The 24,538-nt window shown below is 38.3% G+C and overlaps 1 protein-coding gene across 8 annotated transcripts in view; it reads right to left on the bottom strand.

Moving 5' to 3' along the window:
- Positions 1-1,401: 1,401 nt before the first annotated feature.
- The window catches only part of LOC127443705 (arfaptin-1-like), a 70,605-nt gene continuing 47,468 nt past the window's right edge, over positions 1,402-24,538 (bottom strand). For 5 of the 8 annotated variants that reach the window (XM_051702522.1, XM_051702518.1, XM_051702523.1 and 2 more), the window contains 7 exons: positions 11,192-11,297; positions 9,826-9,927; positions 7,164-7,276; positions 6,505-6,726; positions 4,315-4,472; positions 4,049-4,223; positions 1,402-3,138 (listed from right to left, as the gene is read on the bottom strand). In XM_051702522.1, coding sequence (XP_051558482.1) covers positions 2,983-3,138; positions 4,049-4,223; positions 4,315-4,472; positions 6,505-6,726; positions 7,164-7,276; positions 9,826-9,927; positions 11,192-11,264 — 999 coding nt within the window. In that variant the 5' untranslated portion in view covers positions 11,265-11,297 and the 3' untranslated portion in view covers positions 1,402-2,982. The remainder of the gene's footprint in view (positions 3,139-4,048; positions 4,224-4,314; positions 4,473-6,504; positions 6,727-7,163; positions 7,277-9,825; positions 9,928-11,191; positions 11,298-24,538) is intronic. The other 3 variants (XM_051702524.1, XM_051702525.1, XM_051702521.1) reach the window with 1 other exon arrangement.

Consider the following 24,538-nt stretch of genomic DNA (forward strand, 5'->3'; position numbering starts at 1 on the left):
AGTTTAAAAAGGTAGAAGCTATATTAATTTATTTTACATCTGTACTATTTGTATATATTTTTGAACAATATATCGCTGTCCCCAACATTCTCGTCATTACCATCACAGTATATAGTTTCTGGAGGGAACCTTTGGGGGGTAACACCTGTTTAAGTGGTAACCACGGAAATAATAACTGACAGAAGTACATGCCTGCCATGAGAGAAGACTGAATATTTGATGTTGACAAAAGTGGGTTATTTAATCATTTATTCCTTCTGATCAAAGAGTATTCACTGTCATTACCATATATGAACCTAATGCAATATTTTACAAAAATAGATGCATATTTTGCTTTATTTTGATGTATTTACAGTGCATCTTATGTTAGCTACAAAGTAGTGTTAGCAAAACCATGAGCTAGCCTCTTTTTTTCCCCCAAAAACTAAGAAATGTCAGTACCGAAACATGTCATTACCAACACATTTCTAGTTGTGATGGTAATGACATCCTATCAGTTTATTTTCTAATATGTAGGGATTTCTTTTGTAATATTTCGATTTCTTCTCGATGTTTAGAGATTAATCTTTCTTATGACCATAATTATGATGAAAAAAATAAATGAACTTATTTTTGTAGATCTACAGTATATACAAATGTACAGTAACATTTACAATAAGGTCATTTGTTATAGTTAACAACATTAGTTAACACAAACAAACAATGAACAATACATTTACACCATTTATTAATCATGGTTAATGTTAATTTCAACATAGCCTAATACATTTTTAGAATCAAAAGTTGTATATGTTAACATTAGTTAATGCACTATGACCTAACAATGAACAATTGTATTTAATTAACTAGCATTAACAAAGATTAATAAATGCTGTAAAAAAAAAAAAATCTTGTTTATTGTTAGTTTATGATACCGAATACATTAACCAATTAACGAATGAAACCTTATGGTAAACACTTTGCAGAGCTCCAGTGGGTCTATTATTTTTACTGGACAGACATGTTAAGCTGGTGTTTTTAGGCATAGAGACGATGACTGATTCCCATATGTGCTGATTTGTATACTACACAGACAAAATACAAAAAGTCACAACCGCAGTATAGTATATTATATACACTGTGGTCGAGGTTATTTAAAGAGCTTTAAGAAAAACTGATACGACGCAGGTACATTTTTTCTCAAATTCCATCTCCCCATTTTCAGCGTCACGATTAAATGACAATGACTAAAGTTACGGTTTAACGCTAGTGAACTAGTAAGAAACGCAACAGTGCCCTCTCTAGGCAGTGTTCAGATTTAAGATCCTATGAAATAGATGTTACAAATCAAATATTCAAGTTTTAATTAAACCAACAATTCATTGGATCAATACACGTGAATAAAACATGGATCACATAAAAGACTCATGAATGATTTTTTATTTTCTCCCAACATTCAGGACTTGTCTATTTTGCCCTTAAACACCTGTCAAGAATAATTTATTAACAAATCTTCAAAATAGCACACAGCAAAATTCTTTTATACTCAAAGTAAAATACAAGATTTTACAAATATATAGATGTGTGGCTATGCTTACATGTCAGTTCTCATACGTTTAACTGTACATTGGTGTGTGTCTGCTGCAGGGATAGAACTGAAAAGTCACATAGAAATACAAGGTAGTTAGTTATACATCAAATGAAAGATGGTAAGACAGATGGTAAGGAGAATCAGATGGAAGTTTTAAGAGTCTCCAAGAATAATAATTTTTTTAAAAAAGTGCAGAATTTTAATAATTAAGTATTCTGGTTAAATGTAACTTATTCTTTATTAATTCATGCTGCTCATTTCCTGACATACTTCCCCCCCTCTTTTGAGATCTTTTAACCTGCAACATGTATAAAAAAATAACAGATGCAAAGAAAAAGAACACCACAAAAATAGAATAGCTGAGGCATCTGACATGGTACTTCATATCAAATCAATTTGGTTTGCATTTTGTACAAAATAGTTTCCTTCTTTAGTACTTGAGGAAATGGAATGCAAAGAGTGGTTACTTAAAAAAAAAAAAAAAAAAAAAAAGATAGCCATTGTAATGTCAAGTGCAGATTAAACGGAGGTTGTTGGCTGCAAATACAGCTGAGTATTGGTCCATTCTGTGCATCATAAAATGTAAGTGGAGTCTTCTGGGTTTTCACAACAAAAAAGATTACTGACAAAAAGAATGTCACATCAAGTCAGAAATTAAGCCCCACCACTTCTCCCCATGGGATCTTCAAAATGATCACTTTAAAAATGTATAGCAAACATTACAGATAAAAAGCCAAAGATTATGTTTTTAACCTCAGATTATCCCACCATTTTTGCTAATTTATGAGCAGCATTGTCCAAAATTGTACTAAAATGGCAACCCTTTCCTACTAAATCAGATCAGCGTGCCCTCAAAGGCAACATGAAGATGTAAACCACTGTACAAGTATGCAGTAATACAAGAAAGATTAGGTCTAGAAATGGGGGAAAAGGCAAGGTTTTTAGACTATTGAATTGTCCAGATTTTGAATTGTCCTTATTGACAAACTAAATGCTCTACAACATTCACAAGGCCCCTCATTTCTCCCTGATTCCCGTGGGTGTCTGTATTTCTTATACCATAAAGTGCTGGTAACTTGATTTAGAAACAACTAGATTATTATTATTTTTTTGTTGAGTGTATACTCACCCACTGACAAGACAAAAAGCCATTATTTAACAATGAACTTCCAAGTGTAGGCACACACTGCAAAGACAAAGAGAAGAGCTAAATATTTATCTTTTATCAAAATAGTTTCCTGTCTTATAAATTTCCTGACAGGTTTTAGTGTCCTGAAGGGAGTAAAATAGGGAAAGGAGTAATAGCAAGACATTTTTGCTTTTTGGATTTGGTTTCCGTATGGAGCGCACAAATTTCTGCCCTCCACTCAGGAGCATACCCCACCTGACTTTAGAGGGGGAGGGGGGATATATCAGTGCTCCTCTAGCCAAGAGGGGATGTCTCCTCCTGGTAACTTTAGTTTGATGTGGAACTGTTTAAGGGTCTGTTCCAGTTGCTGCTGGTTGCCTGTGAAGTATGCAGCGACAGCATTATGGAAGAGAATCAGCTGGTTGTGTAAAACCTTCACCTGAGGAAAAGGGAATAAAAACTCTCAATGAAAATGTAATTCAAAATTCAGAGTACTGAAAATTTCTGAATGTAATTTCTTCGATGTTAACCCTTTAATCAGCACACCCTGAAGAAAAACTGCAAATTATAATATTTAATTTTATTCATTTTTGTAGTTCCTTAGGTCAACAAGGAGCCCAACAGTTTTATTAGCCTCTACCTAATTTATGAGCTTCTACCACATGGTTGCAATATCAGTTAAAGATGCATTTAAAGTGCATTTTTCATAATTCTGCATTGACTTCTTTCATTTACATCGAATTAAATTACTGATGTCAAAGCAGAACTGAAAGCAATCATTTACCATTAATAGAAAAGTTCAACCATATTGTTATTGCATCAAAATGCTTGCCTGATCCACTTCTCTTCACTTTTCTTGTTGACTGCATCCTAAAATGACCCTGGTGAAAATGTAGAAATTGCTGTGATAATTAATGATTTTTTGGTGTGTGCACACTGCACAAGAGTTAAGGAGATGCTTCAAATGGATCCTTCTTTTTTATTATTATTATTATTTCAATAGGAAATATGATGGCTTGGTTTTATCATTGGATATGTTTGTTACATTGTTTAAGAGGTGGAGCAAGTTATTAAATTTTGATGAAAGAATACCAAGACAAATGTTTTCTTTGAAATAACATGTCCTGATGGATTATGCATTGCTCGCAATAAGACCAGAAACGAGCAGTTAAATTTTTCCACAATTCTGTTTGGTCCCACTAATGGCAATTTGTTTTTAACCTTGTCAATTTGTAAATTGACTTAAGAACTGTACTATTCGTTTTATTATTGTTAATTATCCAGCTAAATAAACAGAAGAAAAATACATTAATTGCTGCATTTAGATTTTAAAAGATGCATTAACCTACCTTGTTTTCCTCCAGAAACTTAAGTTTGACTGAGACATCATTGCGCATCTTTTCGTATTTTTCACGGTGGATCTGGAACTGTTGCTGAGACAGCTCAATCTTGGGCAGTGTGTTGGCATCCCGTGGACCCAGATTGAGCTCCTCTATATCTGTGCGATATGCATCATACTCAATCCTACCAAAAGAGCACAGACCTCACAGAATGGGGATTGTTTTGCTAAATATATAGTATACATTGGTACAGGACTGTATATATAGATTCATACCTTGCTGTCTCATATTGCTTAATGTTGATCATGGTATCCTCTATGGTTTTGTCCACTAGAGTTTTAACACTGGAGATAAAGAAGTTGATAGCTCCTAAAAGCGTTTCTCCATTTTTCGCCAGGTGTTTTTGGGTTTCGGCATTGTAGCCAAACTCCTCCTAAAACATAGTACATATAAAACACACCAAGATTGACTGTGGAACTGTGGTTGGAGTTAGAGCAACCACCATTTAGATTTTTGTGTAAAATATAAATGTAATCATAATGCTTATGATATATATGTTCACAGACTGTATCCACTGGTCATGGATACAAATATTATTGGGCTACAGCTCAAAACTGCAGCAAATGTACACATTTCTAGAATGCTGCCACTCAAACACCAATACAGAAACAGCTAGACAGTAACAAATATAAATCAAGCCATGAAACATGTCACTTCCAAAGGGATCAGTGCACTTACTGGTTAAAATCTTGTCAAAGTATTTAGTATTTGTGTTGGTTCTGGAAACATCTATACTACTGAGCATCAAAAACAGTCAAAAAATAAATAATACTGTATGGAAGGCATCCAGTTATATTGTCAAAATTACAGTGATCCACTTTTATAAAATTGCTGATTATACACAGTGGGGCTCAAAAGCCCAGTTGGAAAATTCTTCTATTTTGCATTTTTAATTTTAATTTAAAGCTGAAATGCTAACTTTTGTTAAAATACTTTCTCTTATCCCAGCTTAATATGCAGAGACAACTACAAGTTTCTTTTGTTTTTGCTTTCATGACAGCATGCATTTGAACTGGCATGGACTCCACAAGTTTGTGCAAAACTTGATGTTCCATATCTAGATATAGTGCAGAATGTTAAATATTTCTTATGCATTTAAATGCCACAACATCTTTTTATTTATTTCCAGGTTTGAATTTCTCAATGTGGACTCAGACTTTTGAAACCCACTGTATACACTCACTGAGCACTTTATTAGGAACAACTGTAAACCTACTTATGCGATTTTCAAATCAGCCAATTGTGTGTTAGCAGTGCAGTGCATAAAATCATGCAGATACAGGTCAGGAGCTTCAGTTATTGTTCAAAATAATCATCAGAATGGGAAAAAAATTTGATCTCAGTGATTTAGACCGTGGCATGGTTGTTCGTGTCAGACGAGCTGGTTTGAATGTTTCTGTAACTGCTGATCTCCTGGGATTTTCACGCACAACAGTCTCTAAAATTTACTCAGAATGGTGCCAAAAACAAAAACAAAAAAATCCAGTGAGTGGCAGAACGGAAACACCTTGTTGATGAGCGAGGTCAGCGGAGAATAGTCAGACTGGTTCAAGCTGACAGAAAGGCTACGGTAACTCAGATAACCACTCTGTACAACTGTAGTGAGCAGAATAGCATCTCAGAATGCACAAAATGTCTAACCTTGAGGCGGATGGGCTACAACAGCAGAAGACCATGTCGGGCACTTTATTATAGTGTTCCTAATAAGGTGCTCAGTGAGTGTAGAGTATTGTGCAAAAGTCTTAGGCATATAAGATGTTTCACAAAAACATTTGCCTTACAATGGTTATTTATATCCACTACTTTAGTGTGTCAATAGGAAATATACATTTTATGCTCCCAAACATTCCTTTTGCAAATAGAATAGAATAGAATAGAATAGAACAGGGAGCCCTGCAACAGATGGCATGGCCCTCAAAGAGCCCCCCACTGAACATCGGGTCAGTCTGTGATTACATGAAGAGACAGAAGGAACTGAGACAGCCTAAATAAATAATAGAACTGTGGTGAATTCTCCAAGAAGTTTGGAACATCCTATCTGCCAAAAACCAAGAAAAACTGTGTCCAGGTGTAAGTAGGAGAATTGGTGCTGTTTTGAAGGCAAAAGTGTTCACACCAAATATTGATTTATCACTTTTTTCTGTTTACTGGACTTTGTATGATGTTAATTGATTAATGAAAACTATTTATGTCATTATTTTTTTTTAAGAAATACTCACTTTGAAAGTTTTTCACAAGTTCCTAAAACTTTTGCACAGTACTGTATATTCCATATATTCTTTGCATCAGCATTTGTGTTGGATCAAAGTTATTTATTAACAAATTAAAATCACTGTGACAATTATGACATTTCCTATAAAATGGAGAGGCTTTATTAAATGGAATGATTAGTTTTTTATACTTACATGTAGCTCAGGTGTCTTGAGACTGAGGTCAGCAAATGCATCTCCTAGCTGTCTCTGTGTCAACAGCATCTGCCCCAGCTGAGTGGACAGCATCTGGGCCAGTTTGACCACATGTTCATACTTGCGTTTGTTGTCTTGAAGAAGCTCGATCTGAGCCTCCAGATCCAAATCCACTGTACGGGAGCCACGACCTAAATTCTCAGACAGGATCTGCTTAGTGCACTGTGGGAAGGGGTATAACATATGAAATCTGTTAAACAGAAGTGGAAAAAGCAGGGAACATGAAAAGAGGAAACAGTTACAGGAATGACAGATATGAAAGAACGTGATAAAACTGCAACAAAAAGAAGCTTCCTACTCTTCTTTTTTTGCAAAGTAATAATATAGAGAGGACAGGAAAAGACGGGGAGAAGTGTGGGGAACTGGAATGGGAAATGTCACAAGCCAGACTAAAATTAAAATGAACACCACAGCCCAACATCTCCTCTATTTGTCCCTTTCGTGGCTGCACACTACATTTCTACTACATTCTACAATATTCACTAAAAATTCAAGTACCAAACAGCACACGTTTTCCAAGTTTTTTGAGACTTGTTCTGCTTAAGACCGTTCAAGTGAATTATGATTCCATCATTATCACTACAGCCGGAATCACTCACTTTATAAGTGTTGATGCTCCACTTCCTCACCAGCTCCAATTTCTCTATGGCAGGACTCTTCATGTCACCAGCAAGGACCACTGCCCCTCCCTTTTGCTGCCCTCTCAAAGCACCTGATGACAAAATAAAAACTATTTAATGACAAGAGAAATTCAAGTGATATTAAATTAGCTCTCTTTGGTCACATGCCCTACTCATCTTCCCAGAGTAAGGTTCTGAGACACCAAGGCATAAACTATAAAGACCACAATATGTCAGCTGATAAGAAAGAATGATTATGTTATCATTGGCTAAATTAAGTCAATCAAAATGGATGCGAGCACATTGAGTAAACTCCAATATTATCATTCAAGATAATTGTTTTCAATTGTTGCTACTGAGCAAATATTTTCCCAGAATATGCAGAGAACTATTACAATACAAATAGTATGAAAGTGTGAAACAGAGTCTCTTTATTATTTATTTATTTATTTTTAGCACCATGTCAGCAACAAGGCTATCCACATGGCAAGAACAGATTAAATATATACAGGTGCATCTCAATAAATTAGAATGTCGTGGAAAAGTTCATTTATTTCAGTAATTCAACTCAAATTGTGAAACTCGTGTATTAAATAAATTCAATGCACACAGACTGAAGTAGTTTAAGTCTTTGGTTCTTTTAATTGTGATGATTTTGGCTCACATTTAACAAAAACCCACCAATTCACTATCTCAAAAAATTAGAATATGGTGACATGCCAATCAGCTAATCAACTCAAAACACCTGCAAAGGTTTCCTGAGCCTTCAAAATGGTCTCTCAGTTTGGTTCACTAGGCTACACAATCATGGGGAAGACTGCTGATCTGACAGTTGTCCAGAAGACAATCATTGACACCCTTCACAAGGAGGGTAAGCCACAAACATTCATTGCCAAAGAAGCTGGCTGTTCACAGAGTGCTGTATCCAAGCATGTTAACAGAAAGTTGAATGGAAGGAAAAAGTGTGGAAGAAAAAGATGCACAACCAACCAAGAGAAACGCAGCCTTATGAGGATTGTCAAGCAAAATCGATTCAAGAATTTGGGTGAACTTCACAAGGAATGGACTGAGGCTGGGGTCAAGGCATCAAGAGCCACCACACACAGACATGTCAAGGAATTTGGCTACAGTTGTCGTATTCCTCTTGTTAAGCCACTCCTGAACCACAGACAACGTCAGAGGCGTCTTACCTGGGCTAAGGAGAAGAAGAACTGGACTGTTGCCCAGTGGTCCAAAGTCCTCTTTTCAGATGAGAGCAAGTTTTGTATTTCATTTGGAAACCAAGGTCCTAGAGTCTGGAGGAAGGGTGGAGAAGCTCATAGCCCAAGTTGCTAGAAGTCCAGTGTTAAGTTTCCACAGTCTGTGATGATTTGGGGTGCAATGTCATCTGCTGGTGTTGGTCCATTGTGTTTTTTGAAAACCAAAGTCACTGCACCCGTTTACCAAGACATTTTGGAGCACTTCATGCTTCCTTCTGCTGACCAGCTTTTTAAAGATGCTGATTTCATTTTCCAGCAGGATTTGGCACCTGCCCACACTGCCAAAAGCACCAAAAGTTGGTTAAATGACCATGGTGTTGGTGTGCTTGACTGGCCAGCAAACTCACCAGACCTGAACCCCATAGAGAATCTATGGGGTATTGTCAAGAGGAAAATGAGAAACAAGAGACCAAAAAAATGCAGATGAGCTGAAGGCCACTGTCAAAGAAACCTGGGCTTCCATACCACCTCAGCAGTGCCACAAACTGATCACCTCCATGCCACGCCGAATTGAGGCAGTAATTAAAGCAAAAGGAGCCCCTACCAAGTATTGAGTACATATACAGTAAATGAACATACTTTCCAGAAGGCCAACAATTCACTAAAAATGTTTTTTTTTTTTTGGTCTTATGATGTATTCTAATTTTTTGAGATAAGTGAATTGGTGGGTTTCTGTAAAATGTGAGACAAAATCATCACAATTAAAAGAACCAAAGACTTAAACTACTTCAGTCTGTGTGCACTGAATTTATTTAATACACGAGTTTCACAATTTGAGTTGAATTACTGAAATAAATGAACTTTTCCATGACATTCTAATTTATTGAGATGTACCTGTATATATATATATATATATATATATATATATATATATAAAAACATAAAAATTGAGTCTCTTTATTATAAGAAGAAAGTTAGAGACAGTGGAAATTGAAAAAAGCCGTGCATTGTTTTGCATTACTGATCTCCGGGGTAGTCAGCCAAGACGTATGAGTGAGTCCCGACTCCAAATTAACGAAGAGAAAAGTGATGAGGGAAAAAACAGGCTTGGAAGGATTTACCAAAACATCATCATAAAGTTAACCACGTACTGCACAGCACTACCAATGCGATAAGACAACTGTGACATCAATTCTATGACATCAATATATCTAAAAGTTGTTGATGTGTTGTAGTAATATGATAAAATAAAGTAAAATAAAGAAATAAGATTATATGTCTTAAAGATCGAAAATGGTTTTATTAGACACCACTGGAAGCAATTAATTTTAAAATAATGTCTTTATAATGGTACAGTCTGAAACAAAACTGACAGCGCAGCTTTAGTAAGGAAGAGATAAGGAAATGTAGATCCATGCGCGGTATCTTCTGTTATGAGGTACCTTTCTGTATCTCCACCTGATTATCGCTGATGCTGTGAGCTAGCCAGCTGGCTGCTGCTGGACTGGGAACAACTGTAGGTGTGGTGGCCTGGTTTGCCACCCCTAAAAATGGTCAGAGATGAATTTCATGATTTATACTATGAGCTTGAAACACTTTCTGTAAAATACAGCCACAGAGGGGCAAAAACACACCATGCCTTCATCTTGTTTTTATGGAAAATTGTTCATACGGAAATGGTTAATAGGGCACATTTCGTGGAAAACAGGATTGTCCTTGCTCTTTTGAAATACAAAAAATTTAATTGTGCTATGAAGACATATAAAGTTCATAATGCAAAGCTAAGCACTGTTCACCCAGCCCCTTAATAAAAAAGTTTGCTGTAAAAATTGGTAATTTAGAACATGTCACGTTTATGATATCAGGACTATTCACACATTAAAATGAACATCCACATTTACATATTAATCACTATTTCATTTTCAAGACCACCCTGATAAAAAAACAGTGTGAACTACATCTGTATGAGGAGGTTAGCTAATCATAACAGAGATTGTTTACATATGAAAGTATAAAAAGGTAAGCAGCAGCAGCAAAAAAAAAAAAAAAAAAAAAAAAAAAGCCAGGGAAAGGGTAGATGTTCATGTAATACTAAATTAAGTTTTAGTGCAATAAACCTAAACCAACATCATAAATGGACTTTATAATCAAAATTATACAAAATTGTTGAATATGGACCATTTAAATTATTTAATCAAATCAATTTCCTTGCCAGTAGCTGATACTGCAGTATGTCAATGGAAGAAGCTCCATTGTCTTTAGCAAACAAGTGATGAGGAAAATGCAGAGAAATAATAAAAATGGATGGTCAGCAGTTATGACTAACTAATGACAGGTTGCCTAGTTTCCATCCAACAAATTAATTCACACAGTGAATGAGGATGAAATAATGGAAGGGGGCAGCAGATGAAAAAAAAAAAAAAAGATCACAGATGACACCATAATGAGACAGGAACATCTTTCCTTTCAAATTCAAATTCCCCCCTCTCCACATGACACTCAAAGAGAAACACAGATACTCAAATGAACTAACTGTGGGTTCACATTGGATGTGCTGTATAGTGAAAAGATACTGAACCTACTGTCCAGTCTACTAACTTAACGACTGAGAGAAAAACCCCATCTAGCCTTATCTCAGTTAGGCTATCACAAGTGTTTTTTATGATCAACATTTCAAACCAGCCTGAGGAAATCATGATCACATCATAAGTTTGCAAGTAAATGCAGCACGTTGAGGCACTATATGCATTTTTGTGAAGAACACAACTTACATTCAAGTTCAAAGCATGCTTAAGCTAAGTAGTCTACCTGTGTAGGGCCCCACTTGGATCACTCCTTCAGTCATTGCACAGTTTTCAGGTGAATTGTGGGAGTGTGACATGATTGGTCCTGAGGAGACACTATGCTGTACATCCTAAAAGGAAAAAATTGGGAAAATAACACAGGAGAATAAAAATATAATCACACTGAACAAATATTATTTCAACAAATCAATTTCCACCATTCTGTCCTATCTCTTGTTTAATTTTGACAATTATTTTCTTAGCTGATTTTAAAATTGCATAAATGTTGCATAATTGTTAATTTCCAGCTCTGATTATAATACAAAATCACATTAATGTATACTGTATAATGTCATTAGAGAACTGTAAAGAACATTTGTACTTTGCAATGTGAGCACAAAATAAATGTCTTCAACTACACAAGCACAAAAATATTGGCCAACATGGCAATAGTTGTTGGTCAGAAGCAGTAGCTAAGTTTAACACCAATCATAGACTGGTTCGACCTGACAGAAAGGCTACGGTAACTCAGATAACCACTCTGTACAATAGTAGTGAGCAAAATAACATCTCAGCACAACATGTCGAACCTTGAGGCAGATGTGCTAGAACAGCAGAAGACCATATCGAGTGCCAGACATGGTCTTCTTTGAAATAATGTACATATTTTGCTGTTTCGGAAGGAAATTGGTACTTTAATTCACCAAAGTGGCATTCAGCTGATCACAAAGTATAGTCAGGACATTACTGATGTAAAAAAACAGCACCAACACTATTTGAAAAAGTCATTTATGATCAAATCTAGACAGGCCCCATTTCCAGCAGCCATCACTCCAACACCTTATCCTTGAGTAATCATGCTAAATTGCTAATTTGGTACTAGAAAATCATTATATCAAACACCACTGAAAGCTATCTGATTCGTTAAATGAAGCTTTGTGTTTGTTTTTGAGTTGCCACAGTATGCAATAGACTGGCATATCTTAAGTTCAAAATTTGGTCAAAAATGGCAAAAAAAGAAACAGCTTTCTCTAGAAACTCGTCAGTCAATCATTGTTTTGAGGAATGAAGGCTATACAATGCTTGAAATTGCCAAAAAACTGAAGATTTCATACAAAGGTGTACACTACAGTCTTCAAAGACAAAGGACAACTGGCTCTAACAAGGACAAAAAGAGATGTGGAAGGCCCAGATGTACAACTAAACAAGAGGATAAGTACATCAGAGTCTCTAGTTTGAGAAATAGATGCCTCATATGTCCTCAGCTGACAGCTTCATTGAATTGTACCCGCTCAACACCAGTTTCATGTACAACAGTAAAGAGAAGACTCAGGGGTGCAGGCCTTATGGGAAGAATTGCAAAGAAAAAGCCACTTTTGAAACAGAAAAACAAAAAGAAAAAGTTAGACTGGGCAAAGAAACACAGACATTGGTGTTGGGCCTCATGTACTCAGATATGAGACAAAGGCAGGCCTGCATACAGTCATAAAGCCTGACTGAGGCCTACATACAGCCTGATAAAAACCATGCCAAAATCAAACAAAGGGAGTCCAAAACAGACTACAGATCCCATGAAGCCTTGCTCACTTTACACCTATGTGTGAAATTCTGAAGGATCAAACTCTCAACTCCTATTGGATGAGGCGCACAACAGAACGCGTCCCTCAACCATGACGTCATCGGCAGTATAAAAACCTCGGAGATCTTACTGGCCGTTGCTTCCAGCGACAGTATGTGCCGCATCTAGATGCAGCTCTGCTGCTCCCAGGTGTAGCCTCATTGCCAAAGGAAGTAACGTACGTACCTGAAACTTTGGCCATACGATCTCCATCTCGCTGGACGAGTTGAGATTTCTCCGTGTTCCACCAAGCATGCTAACGGATCCGGAGGAGACTGCCGAGCAATCTGCGTCTTCACCCATTTGCCTGTACATGTGAAGAAAGAAGATTTCTCTTCCTTCTTCAACGAGTCGACTTTGCTGTTTTCTCCGCCGACCTGCCAAGAATCAGCTGCCGTACCGCCCACCGACAGAGTGAGGAAACGGCCTCCCGTCATCACCCGAGCTTTGAGGAACCGAGTGGGAGTCAAATGACGGACAAACACAAATTCTACCCGTGTTCTCACGCGACTCAAGTAAGAGGTTTACGTCTGGGCAGACATAGATTATTATAGTGTGTTATTCTTGTGTATCAAGGCTATTGCTTGTACAGTTTAAGGACCGCCGAGTCCGCTCACTGCTGCTAATAATACTCAATGTATTACTGTTACTTACTTTTACCACGAATGAGATTTGCTGTGTTGTCGTCCAACCACACTGGACTGTTGTGTATTTCTGCCATCGCGGGTGAGACCAGCACACTGAGTTTATCCATTAAAGAATCAACAACCGAGGCGGACAGATTACAAGCCGTTCACCGCGACTCTGAGTGACAAACTAACAGTTGCCTTCTCAACCACGATCACTAAAAACGGCTTCGGTGCCGTTACCCTGTTCTCTCTCTCGTACTAATCGCACACACACATAACCCCTAACAAACATACCCAAACACACATTTGTTGAGTAGATAGCTTGGCGATAAAGCTCAGCTTTGTCCCTAAGTTAATGACCAGTGGAGACACGTGTTAAACGGGCAGACGCCATTAACAAGTCTCTCCGCCCACATTAGCATGACGTACTCTCTACGAGAGCCACATCCGCCATTTTGTGCCCTCCTTCCCTCCTTACACACACACACACACACAAACCTTCCTCTCATGTATTATAGGCTTATTTGTTACCATATCTAATCATGTTACTGTGTAGTTTGTAGTTGGAAGTTTACTGACTGCATTGTATTGATTATTAATTAGTGATGCTTCCGGAGCAAAGCGTCACTATAGTAATCACACATACTTATTATTAGTGGTGCTTGCGGAGCAATTATTCTTTATAGCAAATTATTAATATTTATTAACAAATTATTAATAATTATTCTTGCGAAGCAAATTCTTCTCCTTATTCCGTACAAAAATTCGGCACCTAACTCATCCCACACCGTTTGTAGTAGACCCATGAATTAGGTGTCAAATCGACCGGCCTATTGACGACACCTGTGCTATGACTTTTCTAGGGGATTGGGGGTACGGTGCACCCCTGGGGGGCAAAAAACATCCCAAAAATTTCCCATAGGCATACTATGGCAAGGATCTCATTTTTTTTTTCCCTACTATGCAGTCAATGCAAGAAAGTTGTCAAATCATATCTCCCAATCAGAATGACATAGAGACATGGGGCAGGCTCATTTCAATCGGCCTACCAATCAGTCTTTAGGAATCATCTTGGAAATGGTGTAGCCACACCCTAGCAACCATTTAAGGCACCCTACCAACCGCCCCCATAGACCTCCATTAGAAATGGCCGAGAGGGATATCTTTGGATCAGAACATACTACAGACATGGCAGTTGGCTTATTTCACATGGGTGAGCAAACAGTCTTCATGTATCCACTTGAAAAACTACTTAGCCACACCCTAACAACCATTTAGAGCACCCTAGCAACCATCCCCACTGACTTCCATTCAAAATGGCTGAGTGTGATATCTTCTGATCAGAATGTCCTAGACACATGTGGGTGCTCTCATTTGATTCGGGCTAGCAAGCCGTGTTCGATCATACCCTGTGTTTGGGGGTAAAATGTACCCCATGGGGTAAAAAGGGGGGCAAAAAACCATACCAAAAAGTCCCATAGGGTACTATGGGAAAAGAATTTTGTTCCTACTATGGCAGTCAATGCAAGAAAGTTGCCAGATCATATCTCCCAATCAGAATGACATAGATACATGGAGGCGGGCTCATTTCAATCAGGATACCAATCACTCTTTAAGTATCACCTTGGAAATGGCATAGCCATGCACTAACAACCATTTATGGGACCTAGCAACCACCCCCCATTAACTTCCATTCAAAATGTCTCAGAAGAATATCTTCGGAACAGAATGTCGTAAACACTTGGGGATTGGCTCTTATGAGTCAGGTTAGTAAGCAGCCAATAAGAATCTCTCTGTTCACTGGCTAGCCATGCACTGGCAACCATTTAGAGCACCCTAGCAACCAACACTTTTGCTTTCACTTAGAGTGTGATATCTTCGGACCAGAATGTCCTAGTGACATGACAAATGGGTGAGCAATCAGTCACAACTATCATCATGGGAACTACTTAGCCATGCCCTAGCAACCATTTAGAGCACCCTAGCAACCAAACACCATTGACTTCCATTCAAAATCACTAAGATGATTATCTCAGGATCAGAATGCCATAGAGACTTCCGGGTTGACTTATTTCACTCAGGATAGCAAGGAGCCATGTTAAGTATCACATTGGTAACTGCCTAGCAACCACATGGGCTTACCCTTGCAAACAAGTAACAAAACACATATCTCTGCACCAGAACATCGTAGACACTTTCGGGTTGACTTATTTCACTAAGGATGGCAAGGAGCCATGTTAAGTATCACCTCAGTAACTGCCTAGCAACCAGATGGGGTTACCCTAGCAACCAAGTAACAAATCACATATCTCTGCACCAGAAAACCATAGAGACTTCCGGGTTGACTTATTTCACTCAGGATGGCAAGGAGCCATGTTAAGTATCACATTGGTAACTGCCTAGCAACCACATGGGCTTACCCTAGCAACCAAGTAACAAAACACATATCTCTGCACCACAACATCGTAGAGACTTCTGGGTTGACTTATTTCACTCAGGATGGTAAGTAGCCTTGATAAGTATCACCCTGGTAACTGCCTAGCAACCAGATGGAGTTTCCCTAGCAACCAAGTAACAAATCATATATCTCTGCAACAGAATATCGTAGAGACTTCCGGGTTGACTTATTTCACTCAGGATAGCAAGGAGCCTCATTAAGTATCACTCTGTTAACTGCCTAGCAACCACATGGGATTACCCTAGCAACAAAGTAACAATTCATATATCTCTGCACCAGAACATTGTAGAGACTTCCTTGTTGACTTATTTCACTCATGATGGCAAGTAGCCTTGATAAGTATCACCCTGGTAACTGCCTAGCAACCAGATGGGGTTACCCTAGCAACCAAGTAACAAATCACATATCTCTGCACCAGAAAATCATAGAGACTTCCGGGTTGACTTATTTCACTCAGGATGGCAAGTAGCCTTGTTAAGTATCACCCTGCTAACTGCATAGCAACCAGATGGGTTACCATAGCAACCATGGAACAACAATATCTCTGCACCAGAACATCCTACTGTCATGGGGGTGGCCACTTTCAACTTGGGGCAGTCGGTGGGACATCGTGGTGAGAAATGTTGCCACGGCAAGCACCACTCACATTTTCTTCAGGAAATGTACCTATCTAGTTATTATTATTATTCTGAGGCTAAAATGTCTGACTGTAACTCCTCCTACAGCTTTTAAGCTACATGCACCAAACCGTAGAGACTACCGGGTTGACTTATTTCACTTAGGATAGCAAGGAGCCATGTTAAGGATCACCTTGGTAACTGCCTAGCAACCAAGTAACAAATCACATATCTCTGCACCAAAAAATTGTAGAGACTTCAGGGTTGACTTATTTCACTCAGGATAGCAAGGCGCCTCATTAAGCATCACTCTGGTAACTGCCTAGCAACCACATGAGGTTACCCTAGCAACCAAGTAACAAATCACATATCTCTGCACCAGACCATTGTGCTGACTTATTTCACTCAGGATAGCAAGGAGCCTTGTTAAGTATCACCTTGGTAACTGCATAGCAACCAGATCGGGTTACCCTAGCAACCAAGTAACAAATCACATATCTCTGAACCAGAACATATCTATCTATCTGTCTATCTATCTATCTATCTATCTATCTATCTATCAATCTACAGTGCATTCGGAAAGTATTCACAGCGCTTCACTTTTTCCACATTTTGTTATGTTACAGCCTTATTCCAAAATGGATTAAATTCATTATTTTCCTCAAAATTCTACAAACAATACCCCATAATGACAACGTGAAAGAAGTTTGTTTGAAATCTTTGCAAATTTATTACAAATAAAAAAAGAACAAAAAAAGAAATCACATGTACATAAGTATTCACAGCCTTTGCTCAATACTTTCTTGAAGCACCTTTGGCACCAATTACAGCCTCAAGTCTTTTTGTGTATGATGCTACAAGCTTGGCACACCTATTTTTGGGCAGTTTCTCCCATTCTTCTTTGCAGGACCTCTCAAGCTCCATCAGGTTGGATGGGGAGTGTCGGTGCACAGCCATTTTCAGATCTCTCCAGAGATGTTCAATCGGGTTCAAGTCTGGGCTCTGGCTGGGCCACTCAAGGACAATCACAAAGTTGTTCCGTAGCCACTCCTTTGTTATCTTGGCTGTGTGCTTAGGGTCGTTGTCCTGTTGGAAGATGAATCTTCGCCCCAGTCTGAGGTCCAGAGCGCTCTGGAACAGGTTTTCATCAAGGATGTCTTTGTACATTGCTGCATTCATCTTTCCTTCGATCATGACTAGTCTCCCAGTTCCTGCCGCTGAAAAACTTCCCCACAGCATGATGCTGCCACCACCATGCTTCACTGTAGGGATGGTATTGGCCAGGTGATGAGCGGTGCCTAGTTTCCTCCAGACATGACGCTTGCCATTCAGGCCAAAGAGCTCAATCTTTGTTTCTCATGGTCTGAGAGTCCTTCAGGTGCCTTTTGGCAAACTCCAGGCGGGCTGTCATGTGCCTTTGACAGTGGCTTCTGTCTGGACACTCTACCATACAGGCCTGATGGTTGGAGTGCTGCAGAGATGGTTGTTCTTCTGGAAGTTTCTCCTCTCTCCACAGAGAAATGCTGGATTTCTGTCAGAGTGACCTTCGGGTTCTTGGTCACCTCCCTGACTATGGCCCTTCTCCCCCGATCGCTCAGTTTGGCCGGGCGGCCAGCTCTAGGAAGAGTCCTGGTGGTTCCAAACTTCTTCCATTTATGGATGATGGAGGCCACTGTGCTCATTGGGACCTTCAATGCTGCAGAAATTTTTCTGTACCCTTCCCCAGATCTGTGCCTCAATACAACCCTGTCTCGGAGGTCTACAGACAATTCCTTGGACTTCATGGCTTGGTTTGTGCTCTGACATGCACTGTTAACTGTGGGACCTTATATAGACAAGTGTGTGCCTTTCCAAATCATGTCCAATCAACTGAATTTACCACAGGTGGGCTCCAATCAAGTTGTAGAAACATCTCAAGGATGATCAGTGGAAACAGGATGCACCTGAGCTCAATTTTGAGTGTCATGGCAAAGGCTGTGAATACTTATGTACATGTGATTTGTTTCGTTTTCTATTTTTAATAAATTTGCAAAGATTTCAAACAAACTTCTTTCACGTTGTCATTATGGGGTATTGTTTGTAGAATTTTGAGGAAAATAATGAATTTAATCCATTTTGGAATAAGGCTGTAACATAACAAAATGTGGAAAAAGTGAAGGGCTGTGAATACTTTCCGGATGCACTGTATCTATCTATCTATCTGATAGAATGAATGGTCTTATTATCTTTAAACTTTGAACTTTTAAAACTGCTACTTAAACTTGTAACTATTTCAAACTTCAAACTTTCAAACTTCAAGCTTTTACAACTACTACAAACTTTCAGGCTAGGCTTTCTCAAGCCAACCTAAAGTTTGTCCACGAACTTTTCAATCTATTTATAGTTATTCTTCTTCTGAGACTAAAATTTCTAACTCCTCCTAGAGCTTTTAAACTACATGCACCAAACTCAGCACAGACCTTCAGACTAATCCCAAATAGTGTGCTATATCTTTTCTAACTGATTGGACTTATGGTTTTCACACAGCGGACAATCAAACATCAGAAAAATCCCCATTCACTTACACTGATGGAATGTTCAGACTATTCAAACTCCAACTGTCAAAAATTCAGTATACAGACACACAGAAGGCCTTTAATATGTCTTTAGTGCTCTAATTTACCACTCATACTTTCTATCTATCTATATATCACTCTGTCACTTTCTATTCTATCTTTACATCACACCACTCTTTTTATTGTTTCTTTCACTCTATCACTTTAACACCCTAGCAACTGCATACAACCTAGCAACCATTTAGTGCACCCTAGCAACCAAAACCCATTGACTGCCATTCAAAATGGCTTCGATGGATATCTCCTGATCAGAATGTCATAGAGTCTTCCGGTTTGTCTCATTACACTCAGTCCAGCAAGCAGCATTTTTAAGATCACCATGGCAACTTCCTAGCAACCAGTTGAACTTACCCTAACAACCGTATAGCAAAACACATATCTCTGCACCACAACATCGTAGAGACTTCAACTTTGGCTTAATTGACTCAGACCAGCAAGGAGCCTTTAAATATCATGCTGGACAATACTTAGCCACACCCTAGTAACAATTTAGTGCACCCAAGCAACCAAAACCCATTGACTTCCATTAAAATGAGCTTAGATGGATATCTCCGGATCAGAATATCATAGAGACATCTGGTTTCTTTCATTTGACTCAGGGTAGCAAGGAGCCTTTTGAGTATCACCTTGGTAACTGCCTAGCAACCAGATGAGGTTACCCTAGCAACCAAGTAACAAATCACATATCTCTGAACCAGAACATATCTATCTATCTATCTATCTATTTGTCTGATAACATGAATGGTCTTATAATCTTTATACTTTGAACTTTTAAAACTACTACTTAAACATGTAACTACTTCAAACTTCAAACTTCAAGCTTTTACAACTACTTCAAACTTTCAGGCTAGGCTTTCTCAAGCCAACCTAAAGTTTGTCCACAAACTTTTCAGTCTAATTATTATGTTGGCTTGAAAAAGTCAACATACTGATCTACTACATAAGCTTATTATTATGTTGGCTTGACAAAGCCAACATATTGTTATACTATTTAAACTTATTATTATTATTATTATTATTATTATTATTCTGAGACTAAAATTTTCAACTGCTACTCCTCTTAGAGCTTTAATGCTACAAGCACCAAAATCGCCACAGACCTTGGGACTGTTCTGAAGTTTGTTGCTACATCTGTTCTACCTGATCCAACTTACAGTTTTTATATAAATGACGATAAAAAAATAAATAAAATAAAAAAAATCACATAGACTTACATTGGCTGAGCAAAAATGCCCCCTCTAGTGGAGCAATGCTGTCCACTAGAGGGAGCCCCAAGATAACAAAACCTTTTTATTACTTCCATTTTCCATCCATTGAAAATGACAAATAAATGCATGCTCCGAGAGCGCTCCACAAGTTATGTTTGTTTTTACCATCTGGATACTCAGTACTGATCGCATGAATGCATGTTTTATACAGTTTATTGTACAGGTTAGTTAATCGCCGTTCTAAACTATTGCGCTGATACATTGTAACACGCACACACAAACAGACAACGCACGAGCCCAGAAGCGCGTTCTCTTTCGTCTCTTCTTAGGCTTGAACGGACAAATACACCTTGCCAATTTCAACATGCAAGTGATTTTAAACCATTCAAGCGCACGAAGACACGAAAGGATTCAATTCAGTACTCGCGAGCTTTTTTTCTGTGACACAGACAGCCGCGTCTCAGACAACGCACGCGCCCCGAAGAGATATCACTTTCGCTTCTCCTTGCGTTGAACGGACAAATACAACATAATGTCAAAATACATGATATATTGGCGAGTCTGTTATGTCTCAAGCAGGGCCAGGTGGCAATCGGGAAGATCGGGAGAATTCCCGCTGGAACTGTCATAAATTGGTCCGGTTAGGTCCGAATGGTGATTGACAAACATTCATCATATGTCGCATAACAATTGCCATCAGTCCGTAACATCCGCTATTTAAAGGATCAGAATTGCATTCCGTATTATAGCGAATGCAGTCTGTATTTTATCATCTCACACCCGAACAAATGAGAGAGTAGCCTGTGGGAGACGAAACTCATGTTGCTGAAGCAGATGTTGCGCCGCTTCACTTGACAGCGCGGGAAGGATCACAGAAGATCCATCGAGAACAGATAGGCTACTAATAGCTGAATGGATGAACGTACAAGATCATCACAAGTTTAATACTGACTGCAGTCTCACAATCTCAATCATTTAATCTCTGAAATCCTCTTCCCTAGCAGTACAGAATGATAAAAGCAAAATTATTTTTTGTCACATAATAGCAGAATACTTAAAGTAAATGAATACAGATGCAACAGCACGACACGGTATGAAAATAATGGTACTTTATAGCTCTCAGAAGATTAAACTCAACGAAACAAACTGCACAGTGTGACTTCAATGTTTATAATGCGATAAAACCTTCTTAAAGAGACAGTAACCATTTTGCCTTTGTCCTGAACATTTACATTCCAAGTAAAAGAAAATTACAAATGTGTTATTTTTAGTCTTTTATTTCACTCTTACTTTGTAAAATGGCACGTTTTTGAATGGCATGTAAAAAACAATCACTCAACCTTCATTGTTTCACTGGATCTGTTACTATTTTAATTATCTAAAATACAAAGCACTGTGAGCCTGTACATCTTGAGAGTTATAAACAGTTACAGTTCTACAGTGTTATTATGTGCCTAGATAGTCTTTCAAATAAATTTAATTTACCCAAAAATGAAATTTCCCTCATCATTTACTCACCCTCATTCCATCCCAGATGTGTATGACTTTCTGTCTTCTGCTGAACACAAATTAAGCTTTTTAGAAGAATATCTCAGCCCTGTTCGTCCTTTCAATGCACGTGATTGGTGATCAGAACTCAGAAGGTACAAATATCACATAAATGCAGCATAAAAGTAATTCATACAACTCGATAGGTGTGGGTGAGAAACAGATCAATATTTAAGTTTTTTTAATATAAATTCTCCTTCCTGCACAGTAGGGGGCGATATGCTTATGTAAATCACCAAAAACAGAAGAAGAACTCTTAAGAGAGAGAAGAGCGTTTATGAAAGTGAAAGCGGAGATTTGTAGTAAAAAAAAAAAATGACTTAATTATTGATCTGTTTCTCACCGCTTCTCATTTACTTGCATTGAATGGACCAACAGAGCTGAGATATCTTCTAAACATCTTCATTCATGTTTTGCAGAAGAAAGTTATACACATCTGGGATGGCATGAGGGTGAGGAAATGATCAAATATCCCTTTAACATTCACTTATTTTTACAACACATACAATGAAGTCTTATGACAAAGTGAAAATCTTAGTGAATGCCGTATGTGGTATAATGACATGGAGAGCTTAAATAATTTTCAAGTAATTGCATATATTTCATATTTTTGCTGTGATCTTGTTTTATCATCGAGTTCCAGTCCCAGTTCAAGGTTTGGGCTTTCTCAAGCCAACATCAAAGTTTGTTCACAAACTTTAGCTTCTAGTTATTATTATTATTCTGGGACCCAAAAATTTCCAAGAGTATCTCCTCCTAGAGCTTTCAAGCTACAAACACCAAACTTGCCACAGACCTTCAGACTGGTCTGACTCGGATTGCTTTATCTTTGCTAACTGATCGGACTTCCGGTATTCCCGTATCGGACTTCCGAACAGGACTGATTTTTAAGTGACTCCCATTCAAGGTGTGAAAACTTTTCCCTGTAATAACTCCTTTAGAGGATTCAATCTACTTCCTATTACTCCACCACTCATACTTTCTATATATCACTCAATCACTCTCTTTTCTATCTTTCCATCACTCCACTCTTTTTATTGTTTCTTTCACTCCATCACTTTAACACCTTAGCAACTGCATACAACCAAACAACCATTTAGTGCACCCTAGCAACCAAAACCCATTGACTGCCATTCAAAATGGCTTAGATGGTTATCTCCTGATCAGAATGTCATAGAGTCTTCAGGTTTGACTCATTACACTCAGTCCAGCAAGTAGCCTTTTTTAGGATCACCCTAACAACTTTCTAGCAACCAGATGGACTTACCCTAGCAACCGTATTACAAAACACATATCTCTGCACCACAACATTTTAGAGACTTCAACTTTGGCTTATTTGACTCAGACCAGCAAGGAGCCTTTAAATATCATGTTGGACAATACTTAGCCACACCCTAGCAACCATTCAGTGCACCCTAGCAACCAAAACCCATTGACTTCCATTAAAATGAGCTTAGATGATATCTCCGGATCAGAATATCATATAGACTTCATTGTTGGCTCGAATGACTCAGGCCAGCAAGCAGCCTTATAAGTATCACCCTGGAAACTGCCTAGCAAACAAATGAGCTCACCCTAGCAACCAAGTAACAAAACATATATCTCTGCACCAGAACATCATAGACACTTCCAGTTTTGTTCACTGGACTCAGGGTAGCAAAGAGCCTTCTGAGTATCACCTTGGTAATTGTCTAGCAACCAGATGGCGTTACACTAGCAACCAAGCAACAAATCTCATATCTCTGCACCAGAACATCATAGAGACTTCTGGTTTTTTTCATTTGACTCAGGATAGCAAGGAGCATTGTGAGTATCACCTTGGTAACTGCCTAGCAACCAAGTAACAAATCAAATTTCTCTGCACCAGAACATTGTAGAGACATCCGGTTTCGTTCACTGGACTCAGGGTAGCAAGGAGCCTTTTGAGTATCACTTTGGTAACTGCCTAGCAACCATATGGGCTTACCCTAGCAACCAAGTAGCAAAACACATATCTCTGCACCAGAACATTGTAGAAACTTCCTGTTTGGCACGTTTGACTCAGTCTCATGCTAGCAAACATTATAGCATCATGCTAACTCATGTTAGCATCACCTAGCTAAGTGCTAACACATGCTAGCATCATGCTAACACATGCTAGCAATGCCTAGCGAAGTGCTAAAACGTGCTAAAAACATGAGAGCATCATGCTAACACATGCTAGCAACACCTAGCGAAGTGCTAAAATGTGTTAAAAACATGCTAGCAACCCTAGCAACCAAGTAACAAATCACACATCTCTGCACTAGAACAACGTAAAGACTTCTGGTTTCGTTCATTGGACTCATGGTAGCAAGGAGCCTTTTGAGTATCACCTTGGTAACTGCCTAGCAACCAGATGAGCTATATATCTATCTGTCTATCTTTCTATCTATCTGATAGACTGAATGGTCTTATAATCTTTAAACTTTGAACTTTTAATACTAGTACTTAAACTTAACTACTTCAAACTTAAAACGTTCAAATTCAAGCTTTTACAACAAATACAAACTTTTGGGATAGGCTTTCTCAAGCCAACATCAAAGTTTGTCTTGACAAACTTTTTTATCTAGTTGATATTACTGCATTAATAAACTTTGTTATACTTTAAAGATAAGTGTTTGAGTATTGTTCTGCATGCACCTGTGTCAAGGGCTGGCA

This window comes from Myxocyprinus asiaticus, chromosome 7, assembly GCF_019703515.2.
Source record: "Myxocyprinus asiaticus isolate MX2 ecotype Aquarium Trade chromosome 7, UBuf_Myxa_2, whole genome shotgun sequence".
In the NCBI taxonomy this organism is placed as follows: Eukaryota; Metazoa; Chordata; class Actinopteri; order Cypriniformes; family Catostomidae; genus Myxocyprinus; species Myxocyprinus asiaticus.